At 40.4% G+C, this 17,556-nt stretch overlaps 1 protein-coding gene across 1 annotated transcript; it reads right to left on the bottom strand.

Moving 5' to 3' along the window:
• Nucleotides 1-6,018: 6,018 nt before the first annotated feature.
• BTG1 (BTG anti-proliferation factor 1) lies at nt 6,019-9,423 on the bottom strand. Its single transcript, XM_067559832.1, has 2 exons — nt 9,097-9,423; nt 6,019-7,315 (listed from the first exon to the last, which is right to left on the bottom strand). Exons 1-2 carry the CDS (start codon nt 9,242-9,244, stop codon nt 6,951-6,953), a joined length of 513 nt encoding a protein of 170 aa, XP_067415933.1. The 5' UTR covers nt 9,245-9,423; the 3' UTR covers nt 6,019-6,950.
• Nucleotides 9,424-17,556: the final 8,133 nt, after the last annotated feature.

Raw genomic sequence — 17,556 nt, 5'->3', positions numbered from 1 at the left:
TATTCATTAATGAGGCTTGCATGATGTTGGGCTCTCTCCTACTAGCTTACTGTCAGGATTATTTGTCTGGCCTTGACTCATCTCCCACATCCCACTGGGGCCAATTCTTGCACATTTCATCACAAGTTTCACAATATTTGGTATTTCCTTAAGGCCCCAGAGCTCCTGGAGTCATGAAATGAGAATTTCAACTTGCATTTTAATAAAAACAAACAAGGAAGTATGGTTCCTCATAGTTGCAGAAATAATCTTGAAAACATGATTCCTACAGGTTCAAAAACCAGGCAAATAAAGGTTCTGAAATTTGGTTTTTTTAATCTTATTTTTAAGCCAATCTCATATTTTGGATTCTGACTTGTGATTTTTTGGCATTTGAGGTGGGCAATATTGAAACACTCATGTTTAGAGTGAGATCATGATGCAGGGGGGTGCAGCAATCATTCATTTCAGCACCTTCAGTAGCTCCAGTATAGGAATGAAGTTGGAAGTTTCTCATTGGTCAATGGCAAGGATTTTAGGGTTCACTACAGTGTCCATGGAAATACAAAATACCCTCTTTGCCTCACTGATAAGGCATTTTGATGTACCCTCCCCCCTCCCAAACCTTGCATTGGCCAATGTCAGAAGACAGGATACTGGACTAGATGGACCATTGGTCTGACCCAGTATGGCCATTCTTATGAACACTGAAGCATGTGTAATACTCACATGAATAGTCCCATAGGAGTCAATGGGATGCTTCAATTGAATAAAATTAAGCATATACATAAATATTTGTAGGACTGGGACCTAAGATTTTAATAAGATATAGTCTCTTTAAAATCTGAAACGTCTGTCCTCCCTGTATTACCTCTGTTAACTGATTATAAAGGACTGCTCACGTAGGTTGGAATAGATATAAAGGAGGGACAAAGTTCACCAAGGGATTTGTGTTGAAAAACCTGGCACAGGATTACATGGATTTGATAAATTAGGTATGTCCAAAATTTCTCCTATGTATAGACAATGCCCATACCAGAATAAGAAAAACTAACCACAAGCAACAGTCTATACAGCCTAGTAACCAAAGTAGCAGCCTAGGTCCTAGTTTATAATTCACTTCTGTAAAGTCCACAAAGGAGGAGGAAAAAAACCCTGATTTTTTTATTCTGATGTATAAAGGCAACATGAAAAGTGTGGGGTTTATTTGGGGGCTGGGGAGGATTAAAGGTTTTTTTCTACATTAAGAAATACATGGCTTGTCCCCCCTAGAAACCTCTCTGGTGACATGAGAACCAGTGAAATGACGACAATGACATGAAAGATAATCAATGGAGAGGAAAACGGATTCTAGTCAGAAGGTTTAAAATATTTGGTTTTAGACAGACATTGGAGGTTCGTAACATCTAGCACTTGGAGGAATGTTGCCTTTAATAAATATTCACCTAGTAAGGTATGAGAGTGCTCCCACCACCTGTGATTAATAACTCTTCTAGAAAAAATGGAAAAACACTAGCTGAACATTAAAGTACAAAAATAATGTCCAGGCCTCATACAGCATAAAGCATCAAGAGCACAATAGGAATTTCCCCAGTGTAGCTTTGAGCAGCTGATACTGTTACTACTAGATGCCTAATCTATTTTTAAGTAATTTAAGGAGAAGTTGTACTCTTCTCTTACCCTACACCATAAGCCACTTCTCCTTGCTGCGGTCTTGGAATCTAGTAGTGAAAGCAGTCTCACCCCAGCCATCCCCCGTTATTCACCATTTTGGTAGATACTGCTACTCATTGTGTGTATGTAAGGCTGCTCCAATAACTTTAAAGATTAATTCCTTCCCCACCTTTAAACTCCCAGTGGTTTAAATGTTTGCTTTTAATAAGCAAATACAGTTACCAACACATAAAACAAAGTTGTACTGGATTCTAGCATGTCTCAGGAGAACTGCAAGGCCAAAGGCTGACATCTGAGTTGTTGAAGTATCAAAGGCAACTACCCCCCAACTCAAAAACCCTTGAAAGTGTTGGGACAAGCCATGATTAGAAATCAAGTGGCTGACTGCTAGAACTTCAAGATGGAACTGCCATTACGTGGGCTTAAAAAAAAATCTTTGCGAGACTCCCCCAACCTAAGACTTGGTCCGTGTACAGCAGCTTTGACTTACGCTTGATTTCCCTTCCTCTTAAGGATGCCATGAGGCAGTTCTCTCTCTGAAGTAAATTCAGAAATGCTAGTTCAAAAAATGTGGTAATTACTATCCCTTTCCTATTGATTTTGAATATCACTTCTGGCCCCATCTGGTCTCAATTCTGCAGTGAAGTCACAAACAGGTTGATGATAGCATTACCATGGCTAGACTGATGTCACAAATGCAGCATTATGACTTGTGTGCATACTTCAGTAGAGCAAAAGCTCTGATGGAGCAATGCCCTTGTTCCAACACCTCTTCAGTAATTCGCAAATGTGACATGAAAGCAAGGAACTAGCAAAAGGTACAAGTGGTCATGTTTCAGGATCTCATGGGCTTAAGTTTCTGCCACTATGAAACTTCCACTGTACAGAAAGCACTGATGTGTTAGAGTATTTCAGTCTGTCCATGTATGGTAAGTCAGCCATTTTATTGTTGACCTACTTTATATCAACAATACATAGTTCGCCACTGCACATTCTCCAACTGCAGCCAAAAGAAATTGTGAAACCATACATTAAAGTGCAGTGTCAAAGCAATTGATGTTAATTATACCCTACAATTCCTATGTTGAGGAAATTAAGTGTCGCTGCTAACTTTTAATACAACATTTACTGTCTAAGTTTGACTTGCTTTTCCAGCCTTTGAAAGCTAGTGAATTAACATCCTGCTTCACAATGTTCACTTTATGCCACATTGGAATGTAAATGTAAAACATGTAAAAATAACCTCTGCTATTACCCCAAGAATAGATGTAAATATACATTCCTTTCTAATCCAAATGTTTATCTCCAGTCTATACATATTCCACTCCTTAAATTAAAAACCATCTTTAAAGTTCTTTAGTCAAATGGTAGCTTTTGCCAATATATCCAAACCATTTTCCCTTAAAGTCAAGGCATGTCCTAGAGAAAGCTTTGAAAAAACCCCAGTGTACTACTCAATTTATGGGTGGTTCAGAAGTGAATTCAACATAGATGTGCAAAAATGGAAGCCATATCACCATTTTATTGTTTTGCAGTAAAACATAGATGTCCCCACAGATTTTAAATGCATATGTTCTCAAGAAAGTGACCATGTAAAAAATGGCACCTTTTTCAACTATATGTTCAGCAATATTTGCTTAATATAGTGGCAAACGTTTACTAACATCACAGAAAAACTAACAGCTCTTGGAGTGAACTGGATTCTTTCAAGCTTGCACATCAGCAGAGCTGTTTAAATTCCCTTTGCAGTACCCCCTTGCACAGTTTCACTGCCTCCAAATTATGGCTCAAGTTACTTTGGCACAGTTTCATTGAATATGAGAGGAAAGCACAGGTTTAACAGTACTATTTAACTTTCAGAATCATTATTGCTAGTGAGGACGCATTACCCAACAAAACAGCTTCATTTTCAGATTCCATGGGAATATATAGTGTTGGTAGTTAAAAGATTTTTTTCCTACTTGTTAACTCAGCCAAGTTGATATGGAATCACTGAGGTACGGTAGTGTAGAATCAGTTATTTTTATAGTAACTTTTTGCTGTAGAACTGCACTTTAAGCAGAAGGTTATATGCAAACTGTTAGGCTACATGAGAGAACTAGCCACTTCTGAGAAACTCTGGCAAGTTGAGGCCTGTCACACACAAAGCATCTAGGAAAATCCCTATGAAAAAATCAGTAGAAAATGGAGATTTAAAAAGCAACTGCTTTCTGTGCTATTGCTACTGCTTATGTAGATATTTAAGCTCAGAAAAGGGCAGTTTTGTGTTGGATGGAATATATTGAATAATTCCATTTGGAAAAATAAGTTCTCTGAAAGCAGAAATGTCACTTACTAATTGTAGTTGCAGCTATATCTAATCTATGCCATAAAGGAAGCCCACCCTACCTTAAAAGGATTAAAATGTTAACTATCTGAGGCAGTATACTCATTCTAAGCTAAATGTCACGTCAGCCTCACAGAGCTGGAGTACTTGTTTGCAAAACTATGCCTAACTTAGAGAAAGATCATGGCTTACAGTCTGATCATGCTTTCATAATTTGCATAATTGTGTCAAAGGCAAACTATATAGCTAACTCTTCCTCATAACTCTACTTGCCAGCTGAACAAGCCGGTTTAGAAGCACCTGCACAGTACACCAAGCACAGCTCCATTTGCAGCTCTGTGGTGTAAAGCATTTCAGATAAGGTTTTTTTTTTTTTTTAAACCTTAGATACACAGGAAACCACCTGCAACGTACTTATATTTTGCCTGGCCTATTCAGAGGTACTAATGCTGCCCAGAGAACTGGAACTTAAGTTGATTTTCATATTCTGTGGCTTAATATTTCATTAATCTTTCCAAATTTTAAAGAGAGAGCACAATAAAAAATGAGTACAATAGTTTGTGTAAGTTTCAGAGATGTAAAATTAAATATATTCTAATTAATATAGCAGCATTTTAAAAACACATCTCCAAATTTGCAGCTCTCACAAAACTGCTACCGTCAAGCTCAAAAGTAAACCAAAAGCTTCAAGATACAGTACTTTACCAATAAAGTATGTGACTTAACTGAGGCAAACCCAAATGTAAAGTAAAATTGGCACATGATGGTAGGTTAATGTGTTTAAAAAAAGATAATTCTGAAAGCAATTTTTAGTTTTACCATGATCTGCACTTACATGTAAAGCTGAGCTTCTAAGACAGGAAGGAGTGTAAAGGTCATGTGTTCTGCCCCACTACTCAGCAACAGTCCATTAGACCAGTGTTGTGCTTACCAGCCATCATCTAACAGATTGGAAGACCCACACTTGGGCTTTAGGCCCTGCACTGGAATCTCTTAAACAAATGGCTAAAATATTGTGATTAAACTGATGACATGTAAATTAAAAACCCAATCTTCAGCAAGATTGTCATGATATATGGCAAGACTCAAATTCATCTGATAACTTACTTTGTCAAAAGAAGTTTATTTAGGTCAGAGTAATGATTCTGGCATGCACTTGTTTATCAGTTATAGCTTTATTTAAGGAGTGCTACATTACTGGAAGGGATTGAATTGCATAGGCATTTTAATGCTCATGAAATGTAATGTGTGCATTAAATCATAGATTTGAAAATAATGAAGTCTTACATCAGTATTTTAATAAATATAACTAACTCCTGCAAGATTTTGCCTTTAGTGGGGGGTACTTAATTGAACAATACGCCTAACCATTCGTTAACTTGGAATACGCTTTCCAATACGGGCATATCAATTTAGTATCAGTCATCTTTTTAAATCTGTGAAGGGAAAAAAAAGTCACATACCTTTAGTTTTGCTGAATCCCATCTTTCTGATTTATAAGTGAAAGTCTTGCTTGCATCTGAAGAAAGTGAAAGGCAACCAACCTTTCTGCCAAGTGGTTAACCTGCTCTTAAGGCTATAGGACATTTGTCCCAGTAATTGCTAATAGAGCAGGGAATCCATCAGGGAAGAATTAAGAACTTTTTTCAAAGGTAGCTCAAAATGGACACTTAAGTTTGCTATATCCTCACTTCATCAGGAAACCATGTAAGCTTTAATCCTCTGGATTTATTCAAGTCATCTTTGGTGGATGTTATTTGTACCTTTTCCTCATATCCTGGAATTAATGGCCCTGAAGTTACTTCCATATTATGTCTGGTTTTAAAAAAAAGCATTAAACTGACATGTTAAAATACTGTGTTTCCCTAGGCTTCCCAAATGTCTGTACACAAGTGATCTACGTTAATCCATGGCTGTGTCAAGTGTTTCCCCAACAGCAGTGTGCCACTGATGTTTTTATCCTTTAGAGTACAGTACCTATTTTTACATCTACTAGGAGATAGTTTGCCTGATCCTATATAATCACGACAAGAGATTAATTAAAATGCCAAGATAGGAAACAATTTATTATAGAGAGAAGAAAAATTTCTCATCCAAAATATAGAAATCTGTACAACTTTGCCACAATCAATATACATGAACTGTACAAATTTACACCAGTTCATAATTTACCAAATAAAAGATGACTAACAAAGTTCACAAAATAGATGGTGGTTTGTGGAAAAGACTTTTACCCAATTACGTACAAGGAAATTACAAACCAGACCTCCACTTTCTAAAAATAAGAAGTTTACTCAGTCTTAGAAAACTACAAGCTAGCAAATGTACAGTTAGCTGGCTGGTGCGAACACCACAGTTCAGACAGTGTCTTTATATGGTCTTTTTAAAGCCTGTTGCCATGGCAGATTCTGGTCACTTCCTACTTTCAAGGCCAATACTCAATATGAAGATCTGACCATTTCCCCAGGTCATGCTTACCAGTTTGTTTTATATATATTTATATGTACTGTAAGTGCTAGGTAAAAGTCTAAGAACATTTCCAGTACTATCATATGTTTATAACAAGTCTGGTTACTGAGCTGCCAAAAATGTAACAATTTGTAAATGTAATAGTGCAAATTTACTCTGCAAGACCAACTGCAGATAGTAACTTTTTAAATACAGATTTGGATTGAAATAATTTGTGTAAAAATTAAGTAAGATGTCTGGGAAAAACTGAAACCTTCCTAGGACTTCTTCACTCCCTAGCAAATAAAGTGATCATTCTGACCCACAGGCTATAAATCGCTGAAAAGGTACTGTCCAAACTACGGCACTGTCACTTTAAATAAAGTTTACCACTCTATTGTGTGCCAGATCTTCACAGCTGTGACATGGTTTAAATTCCATAATCCATCCCCAGAAGAGCCCACCCAGAGTAAAAACAAATTTTATCCATCCATCTTAAGGTGATCCATCCATAGACTATATCTTAACCTGATACAGTCATCATATTGTAGTTTTTGGAAGGGCTCGTTCTGCCCAACAGAAGTTCCTCCTTACAGCTTATTCTGCTGTCTACCATTTGCATGTTGGTGTTATTTTGGCTACCTCCTGCTGGTGCAGCTTCATACAGCACACAGATTGAGCCATCCTCTCCGATACGATAGGAGACTTCATACGGGTCAACCCATAGAGTGAGTTCACTTGGAAGAAGCCGGAACAGTTCCTGACCGCTCAGTCCAATCCGCTGTGCTGCTTGCCCAATCAGAGGATCCATTTTATGGTTGATCCGGATACAACGGTAACCTGATCCCTTGCATGGCTTTTCTGGGAACCAGTGATGTTTATAATGTTCTACAAAATAAGAAAAGAGATTGTGCTGCTTAGTGCTGTACGACAGATTCAGGACATATTATGTCATGTTCTATAACTTTTTTTTACTTATTTCACACATCAGTGTCAAGAAATTTGATTTTTCCAGCTCAAATGACTAACACTGTCAGAATATTTAACATTTTTATAAACTGTAAACTTGAAAGACAGTGAAAACTCAAGATGAGGTCTTAAATATTTTTGGATGTAATTTACACTAGTGTGATCTCATGGGGCAAGTATTTTTCACGGGTTAATCACAACTGAGTCATTACTTTTACTCAACACATTTTTTAAAATGATTCAAATACTCATAGTGTAACATGTACCAATATTTAGCACAAGAGAGATTACAAAGCCATAATATCAAGCTGGTTGAGTATGAAGCAGTAAGGCATTTATGGGCTTCAGATATCCCAGATTTATTAATATTCCTAACTGTTGGAGGAAAAATACACTTCAGCAGCATCCTGAAATATTTCAGTGTTATCTTCCCACTGCAAGTACTGCTAATGAAAACTAACAGAAAAAAACAGACTGGCAACATTTATTGACAATTTAAAATAGAGATCATATTGTACCATGAACGTTCATCTTACTGCATATACCTCTACCACCACCTTTCATACACTGCTTGTGCCTTAGGGCACAATTTGATACTCTACTCACCGTAGTAACCCAGCTGGTGTGGGGTAAAGCTACTGTAATGTAACCAACAAGAACTTGGCCCTTGGATCAGAAACTCTACAGGGTGGGAACCACATTTTCCTATGTGTTTATATAGCACCTAGTACAAAGGACCTGCAAACCCTGACTGGAGGGTGTGTAAGAACGGTACCACAGTAGAAACAGGATTTTTATTATGAATTTTCTGGCAAATAGCTCTTGAAGAAACCTGACTCCCATTTCCGTAATATTTCTAAACATAGAAACAATTTAAATACACTTTACACAAGAAACTGGATAGGGTTTGGTGTTTTCAGCACCTAACGAAGTGCTGATTGCTTTCAGAGAGTCTGTAGCTCTCTGTGTGGCTAAGTTTTACAAAACAACTACTTGATGTTTCAGCTGAAATCCCTCCCCTTCCTCCACCACCTTTGTAATCAGTCAGGAAGGGACCCTGGTTTTCTCTCTATTTTTTTTTTTTTTTAAACTATGCTACAGTATATAACACTAACAACCAAAACACAAAATACGTTGTTTGCTGACAACACTATCCAATATTGCAGCTTTTTAAAAACAATGTCTCGGACAAAGTCCTGCATTATTTAAAACTGCAGAGCTTTAAAAGCCCAGGGAAGTTTCTTCCCAGAAGCCGGACAGTCCAGTCCTACAAATGGTGTGCCTTTGTCTCACCACAAAGATACAGATCAGAGGCCTGGCTTCGGAACTGGAAAGTGACCAAGGGCAAGGATGTAAAGGGTGGCTGTGTTTCCATGCCAAGGAAAAGGCAGGCAGAATAGCTGGGGCTTGTAAAACCACTTGGGGGGCAAACTGAGCTGAGACGGGGGGAAGGAATCCTGGGGGGGAGCCCCACAGGGGGAGGCTCCGTGCCCCAAAAGCCGAGGCGGGGAACCCCACGGGGGAAAGGACGCGCCGCCCAGGGGGGCCCAGCTCATCTCCGGGGGGAGGAGAGCAGGGTGACGGGTGACTCACTTCCCCAGCCCCGTGAAACGCCGCCATCGGGCTGCCCGGGCGGGGGCGGGTGAAGACGGCGCCCTGCTCGCCAAGGCAGCCCCGGGCCGCGCGGCGCCGCCCCTCACCTGCCAGCAGCTCCTGCAGGCTCTGGCTGAAGGTCTGCAGCTGCCGCTCGTTCATCAGCCCCTTGGTCCGCAGGAACTTAGCGATGAAGCCCACGGCCGCGGCGATCTCGCGTATCATGCTGGCCCGGGTGTACAGGGCGGGATGCATGGGGGCGGCGGGGGCGGCTCTAGCTAACAGCACGGGAACGAGGGGGGCAGCGCACCCCAGCTCACATCCCGGGGGGAGGGCAGCAGCGGCGGCCTCCTCCTCCGACAAGGGCGCGGTAGCGGCACCCAAAACACAGCGACCATCTCCTGCTGCGAGGGACGAGGAGCGCCGCCTCCGTGCGCCGCCTCTTATAGCCGCCGCAGGACGGAAATGGCGTTGCGGTTGGGCGGAGCCAGGAACCCGCAGCCGTCCAATCCCCCGATCGCACCATTGTGACGCGCGGTTTGGGAGGGAGGGAGGAGCCCGGAGAGGGGGTGACGTAATCTGCTTGTAAACAAATAGAGCCTGGAAGCGGAGCGAGAGAGGCCGGCGCTGCTGAGTGGCGGCAGCTGCCTGGGAACAGAGTGTCTGGCGCTGAGAGGATGGGGGGAGCTGAGCTGAGCTGAGCTGAGCTGAGCTGCTGCCTGGGGGGGAAGGGCCTGAACGTCCGTGTATACACGCACACACTCTCTCTCTCTCTCTCTCAACAAAATAGAGGAGGGGTGTAGACGTGTGCATACGAAGTCAGGACTTGTACCTGGCGATAAGGGGTTATGGAGAGAGATTAAATGTATTTCAGGACACACACTAACGTCTGCATATGTGTGTAAATTATTAATGCTGTATACAAAGTGAGATTGAGAACTATCCACACACACAATGCTACATCCCTACAGGGCTACAGTGAGGCTTGTGCATACCACGTATAAATACAGCAACAAGGAAAATCCTCTGTCCACAGACAATATAGACTTAATAAATAGATGGAGAGATCAATATCTGTTTATTGCTCTGTGTTAGTGAGAGAAACACCTAAACATATAACAATACAGATTCACTACATGTGTGCAAAAATATATGTATACATATAGGGAATACAGATGTAGATAGCCTCTGTGTACACATGGAAAACACAGAGAGATTTCTATTTACACATGGAATCTGTATTATCAATGTGTATGTAGTTCTCTGTTAATACATACATATATAGCAATGGAAATATCTACACAAACAATATAGATTCAATACATGTACTCAAAGGGGTGTATGCATATCTACAGAGAATTTATGTATATCTAGAGAGAAAAACATCTATTTGCACAGACACATAAGTATATATTTAATACATGTACAGAGAGAGGTGTGTGTTTAGATACAGATATACATCTAGAGATTTAAAGAAATATATGTATATATACACATCCTTGAATTCTGGCCATGTTTATTGGTTATATATTCCTGTGTTTTGATAATTAATAATGGTTGGTGTGGCTTTTCCAATTCACATTGTATGCATAAGTACTGAACTATATACCAGTACAAAACAATGTAAATTAGATTAGGTGTAAGACTGCAAATGGTCTCTGTGAGATTCTATAATGTTTAGGAAAAGATGTATGAATGAATGAACTATGTTGCTAGTGTTTATCCTAGGATTGGTGGTAATAGTATATAGAAATTACAGAATTCATGTCTGCATATGTTTGTTGCTGCATGATTTTTATGGTCAGAGTTAAGGCTGCCTGTTGTTTCTTTAGGATGAGAGCTGAGATTTCTTAGCTGTGGTTGGTAAAAGTGAGGTAGCTGAGTTAGAAACAGGAACTGGTTAGGCAGTGGTTCCCAACCTTTTTGGCTCGAGGGCCACAGATATCATTTTTACAACCCTGAAAGTCTGCCTCCTTGCTGATCTCCCATCCCCCTGGCTGAAGCAGGAAAACCACATGCATCCTATAGCCCCGTGCGCTCCACCTCGGTCCCTAGGCAGTAGCCCCCTTCTGCAGCCAAGGGGATGGAAGATCAGCCAAGGGGATGGAAGATCTAGGAGGGACCCCAGGCAGAATGCTCTGCTGTGCTCCCTGCTACAGCCAGGGGGAGGGGAGCACTGATCTCCTGTCCCCTTGGCTGCAGCAAGGAGCCTGTGCCAGTCTTGTAGCCGCGCGGCAATGCACTCGACCTGGGTCTTTAGGCAGTGGCTCCCTTCTGTAGCCAGTGGGAGGGGAGCGGCGGGCCACTTTGAAAGACCCCTTGGGCCAAAAGTGGCCCACAGGCCACAGATTGGGAATCTCTGGGTTAGTGTAATATACACAACAGTTGAATGACTTAAATGTTTATTTTGTGCTTTTTCCAGTTTGTGCTGGATTACTGGAGGAGTATGCAGTGTAGCAACTTTAAACCAAAATTATTTTTGTTGTTGTGGGAGTTCCCAGTTTTTTAAATAAACATGTGTCAGCGCCAATATTTTGTCACATTGAGAGCTATTAGGGTTGATATGGATTATCTCGGATTGCTTTCTTGCAGAGCCCCAACAACTCCCATTTCAGTGTCCCCTACAGCTCCTCTTCTGACCACTGGAGAAATACACTCCTCCTCAAATCCCCAGTTCTCCACCCACACATCTGGATTATTATTTAACAGAGTAGTGGCATTCCCATAGCACTTAAGAGCCCTGGGCATGAACCAGGACTCATTGTGCTAGGTGCTGTACAAACATAGAAGAAAATGACGGGTCCCCTGCCCCACAGAGTTTATAATCCATATAAGGAAGGAGACGATAGATAGAAACAAGCAGACAAAAGTGTCCGTGGAAACAATGAGACAATATTGGTTGGCAAGAGAGGCAGAGGTCTCAGCACACCAGCAGCCTAACAGTTCTCAATCTTTTTGTAGGCATCATGGCAAGGGAGAGTTTTAAGGAGAATTTTGAAGGAGCATAATGAGATGGCTGTACAGTGTTAATAGGAAGGTCTGCCCAAGCATGTGGGGCAGCATAAAGGATAGCACAAAGGTGCTTGTTTGAAAGTTGAACAGTTGAATGATGGTGGCTGGCATCACTAGTCAGTCAGAGATGGGAATCAACATCTCTGCGTTATACTGCCCTGCACAGCCCTGCCTCCAGACAGCCATCCCACCCTATGACATGCTTTTCCCACTTATCCTTGTTCCCAACAATAGCCACCACTTCCACTGGCCACTTTTTTTAAACGAGAGGGGAAGGGGGATTGGCAAGCTTTATTCATAGAAGGCAGGATTATCATAAGGGCCTGGAGTCTTTGCATACAGGACCTCCCTCCTTCCTGGGGCAAAAAGGGAGGAGTTGAAAGAGGGAGAGTAGCTCTAGCCTGCCAGAGATGGCAGTTTTGTTAAGATCAGAAGATTTGTTAAGTTTTGGATACATAGTTTAGTTTCTTTGTTGGGATGGTGATTTTAAGGCCCTTAAGGAATTAGTATCTGCCATTAGTACTTCCATCAACATTATTGACAAGCATTCAAAAATCACAAGTCAGTCCTCCTTCACAAGAAATATGAGATTAGCTTAAAAATCATGGTTTTTTTTGTTTTTTTTAAAAGAGAGAATTTGGGTTTTTTTTCTTTGCTGTATGGTTTGGTTAAGGAGTACTCGGGTCATGCTTTCAGGCTTTTCTCTACACCCGTGAGGACTAGAAACCTCCCTATTTTAATGACAGCAAAACATTTTTGCATAGAAATTTCCCTTTTTTATTCCTTCCTATCAAGAAATTTTGAAATTCAGACTGTTTCTACCAGCTTTAGTACATATAAAAATAGATGTATGTAGAGGGAGATGAAATGAGGTATATGTGCTTAAGCAGCATATCCACTCATCAGGAATGAATTCTGGAGTGGACTATTCTCCCACAGAACTGCAGAGTGAGCTCATCAAAATTCTTGACATCTGACCCTACATAGCGTTGGTAACTGTGTGACAGCCCCACACTGCTGCCTCTGTGCTCATAGTAGCAGCTTGCTGTATTACCTTTTCCCTGAGCTAATTGGAAACTCTGTGTATCTTTGGGAATCTGCAGTACCACTTCCTTTCCACGCTCCTTTCTCCAGCTATCTCCTCCTTCCTTAGCAGTTCCAGATGCAAAGACTTTAGTAGGGAGAAGTTTGGCAGAGTCAGGCTGCAAGCCAGTGATTGTCAACTGTGATGGCAAGGGTACTCTTCTTCCTGCACAGACCTGTGTGATCATCAGTAACTTGGGAGGGTTTCTCAGTTCTGCATCAATATATTGGACCACATTTTGGATGAGGCGGGTAAAAATAAATATTGAACAGCTGCCCCATTCTCTGGCCTGCTCTACATTGCCGGCAAAATTCGGTGGCAGTTGACTGGAGTTACACAAGCTACACATAGTAGCTTGCATAACTCCTGTCGACTTTGTAACTTCCCTTTAGAGTGCCATCTCCACTGAGCTGAGCCGATGGAAAATGCCTTCCCGTCGACGCAGCACTACACTTTTTGGGGAGGTGGTTTTATTAGATCAACTTCTGGATCGATCTGACAGTGGCGAATTTGCCGCTGTCACTGTGTACATAGTCTCTGAGTACAGTCCACCCTATGCACTGAATGAGAAAGTGTCCTGTGGGAAAACAGTACATAAACCTGTAATTAAAGACTGTATCTTAATGCATACGCACAAGGGGGATGAATTAAGATTGTATAGGCAACCCTAATTCTGATCTTTTTAAATCTTGACTTTGCAACCTTTACAACATTCTTTTAATGTTGTTTTGGTAGGAACTGTCTCTTCCTATTGGTTTGGAGAGTGCCTTGCACATTGTGGGTTCTACCTTAATAGAAATAAATAATAAAATGTGACTACTTTTATCTATGCACTATATGTACCCTAAATAGTGCAAAGCCTATCTGCTTACCCAGGCCTTTCTGAGTCTGAGTGGGGTGGATCCCGAGTGGGGTAGGTGAGGAAGATTCTAGATCTGAAAATAGATTAATAGGAATTATGTGATTTTAGTTCATTTTATTGTTATAGGCCTAGAGTCTTTGGATTAATGCATATTTGTTTAAGGAAATAAATAAACTGCATGTATTGTTTTTCTTACAAATGTTTTTTGTTTAGGAAATAATTCCTACCACAATAAGGAAATACAAGGATTTTATGTGTGTGTGTGTGTGTGTATATATATATATATATATATACACAAATATATAAAATACATAGACAGTATTATACTATGGTGTACAGTTTTTATACAGTGTCTTGTTACAACCTTCCAGAGTAGTGAACAATTAAGGATATTCTCCCTATATTAATACAATTGCAGTTGTGTCTATGATTTTCATGGTATTTGGCAATGACCTCATAAAGAAACAGGAGTTGAAAATCATTAGTGATTTGTTACTGGAAAATTGCATTTATTCCTGAGATTGATGAATGGATGCCTGTTCTGAGATGTACAGTGTGCTACATGTAAGAAACAGTATATGTTAGTATATCCATTTTTATTATAAAAAAGATATTTTTGGTGTATGTTGTTAATATTACAAAATGCCATATTAATGTTATTAATCACACATTTTCTAAACCTACAACAAAGTCTTATTTCTCCAGAAATGGAATAGCTTGATTTATATGATGTGTAAGACATGCATTTTTTAGTTATCTTAATTCTTGCACTAAAGTGGACAGCATGTGTTCATCTCTTCAATACAAAGGAGGAGAGGACTCTTCAGCTTGGGCTATAGGCCTTTCTCTCAACCTGGTTTCACCCTATGATATACAAAGCTGTAGCTGTTACCCAGCATTTAGTTTACATTGGAATAATGGTTGGTTGCTCCACCCCTACACATTCTCCCAAACTGGAGAAGTCTTGCACCTGAAAACATGAAGTAGACTGATAGAAGTTGAACTCTATCAAACTGAAAAATCCCAAATCTCTATATTAGTGTGTCATGAAGCACCAGATTCTGCAAACAGTTACTCATATGGTAATCTCATTGAACATGAATGAGTAAAGAGGTTGAAGAATAAGCTCTAGTAATGTAGAACACATCACTATCTTAACAGAAAGGGGAAGAGAAGGAATAGGAAATCCATGAGCTTCTAGAGACAAGTGATCAGGACAGGTTAAAACTATTATACACTCTGCAAAACTAATTCCATTAGATCGAGCTCATGAAATTCTAGGATGAGATATTCTGCCAGCCTTGTTTCAAACAGACTAATATCTTGCTCCATGAGTAATCATGTAGGATATGTTTCAATTTAGGGGTGTGATTCCCAGCTCAAGGAGACATACTTGTGCTAGCTCTCATTGAACTAGTGCCCTAAAAACAGAGTATAGCTGTGGCACATGAGTTGTGGTATGGGCTAGCTGCCCCAGGTACATGCCTAGGGTCTCTGTCAGGCAGGTACTTGAGGTAGTTATCCCATCCTGCTGCTTGCGCTGCACAGCTGTGTTCTGTTTTAGTGCACTGGCTCAATGACAGCTAGCAGGAATATGTCTCCTCGAGCTGTAATCACATCCCCACTTCCAAGTGTAGACATACCCATTGATTTCAAAGGGACTACTCATGGAGAAGGGACTGCTCAGTGTGAGTAAGAGTGGCAGAATCTGGCCTAGAGAGATTAAGTTGGAGGTTTCTGTGTTGTTTCTTTTCTCTTTCAAAATATGCTCAAGAATGGTGTGGTAGCATCCACATGTGGCATCTAAAAGCAGATTTGGAAAAAACACTAGAAATTTGTTGTTATGAAGATATATATTTCCAATAGAAAAGTAGCAGATGGCTGGAGCAAGCGTGGTACTTAGATCAAAATTATCTTTGCATTATTGAACTAACAAAAAATGGAGAGAGTGGAAAGTACAATATGATCTGATTATTTTAAAGCTTTGTGATGGACAATAGAGGCTTGTGTGCAACAATACTTAGACATAACCATTATTGTTTTTCTTACTCTTTCAGTATGATTTGTTTTTCACTTACACTCAGTTATGACCAAAACTGTGCAAGACAAGTACAGATAAAACAAATGATCAGAAACCACATCCTGCATGGCAATGTACATTTATTATCAAGATCATTTTAAAGCCATATTACTGATTATTAAGACATATTTAATCATTTTCGTTGCACTCTGCAAATAGCGTAACACTAACTCCTAGCCTAAATCTTCAAATGCCCTGAAGCTCCATTTGGTGCAGGTAGGAAAGGAGGAGGACAAAAATGGGGTCTTGTGCTTCTCTGATTCCCAGAGTTGGCAGGGATCTTTTTGGACCCCAGCATAACTTTAGAGCATGCCTGAGCGTGATATAAGCTATACCATTTGGCCCTGTAGATGTCCTGCTATGTCTCCTCACAACACAACATGCCCCCTCGTGCCTGGGGGTGAAAGGGAGGGGCAGGCAGGAATGTGTTGAGTTCTAGGAGAATAGTCTACTGCCCATTTAGAGCAACTTTAAAGTCTCTTTGTGGTACTGAATTGGCACTAAGGGACAGGTCTGGGTACAGGATTTGGTTCTTACTGATTTCAATTAGAGTTTTTTCTTGAAAAAGCACTATAGGATTGATTCATAGATTATAAGGCCAGAAGGAATCATTATGAAAATTTAATATGATCTACCACATAACATAGGACATAGCACCTCACCCAGTAATTTCTGCATCAAGCCCATAATTTCTGTTTGAGCTATAGCATATCTTCTAGAAAGCCATCCAGTCTTTATGTATGGAGAATCCACCATGTCCCGAGGTATCTTAATAAATTGGTCCAATGGCTTGAATCCTTGCTTTTTTATAATATTTTTATAATCTTTGTCTCCAGGGTGTAAAAATAAAAAAATAATCTAAAGAATTGCACTTTACTATCATCATTACACAGGGAAAATAAAGTTTTCCATATCTGCGCTAAATGTTAGGACCACAGTATGCTAAAATTCAGAAAACAGCAAATATCACGACCCTGCAACTGCACTCATTTGGGTAACCAGACTTTATGGTTAAAATATCTCACTTGTAAAAAAGGCTAGACAAACAATTTCTGGAATTCCTTTGGCTCTAGAAGAGATTTTCTTTATAATTTGGTGGTGTATCGGGGAATTCCTTGAGCCAATTTTGCTGTGCTTGTGGATTTGGAGACTGTGGCCTGATTTTCAGAAGGTGGCTGCTTGGTGCCTGATTTTCTAAAAGTGCTCAGTCCACACCCCCTGAAAATCAGCTCCCTTTAAAGGCGTCTCAAGATAAACTCTTACCTGTTGAATTGTCTAGAATCACTAATCACTCTTGGAATTGTAAGCCCATGCGGGCCATAAAGAAATATATGGACCCCTTACACATCAGGATGGGGGTGTATAACACATGTACACCTGCCTCCCAAAAATATATCAAGTGTGCACTATGACAGGTAAGGGATAAAGAACATGTTACATGAGAGGAGAATGGGTGTGGCTGTACATCTCCTTTCTCCCAATCCTGTAGGCTGCAATTCTGCTGATAGATAGTTACCACTGCAGTTGTC

Source organism: Emydura macquarii, unplaced genomic scaffold (genome assembly GCF_026122565.2).
Source record: "Emydura macquarii macquarii isolate MOO-44397 ecotype Brisbane River unplaced genomic scaffold, CSIRO-AGI_Emac_v2 contig_2205, whole genome shotgun sequence".
NCBI lineage: Eukaryota > Metazoa > Chordata > Testudines > Chelidae > Emydura > Emydura macquarii.
This window is presented reverse-complemented; position numbering and strand designations above follow the sequence as displayed.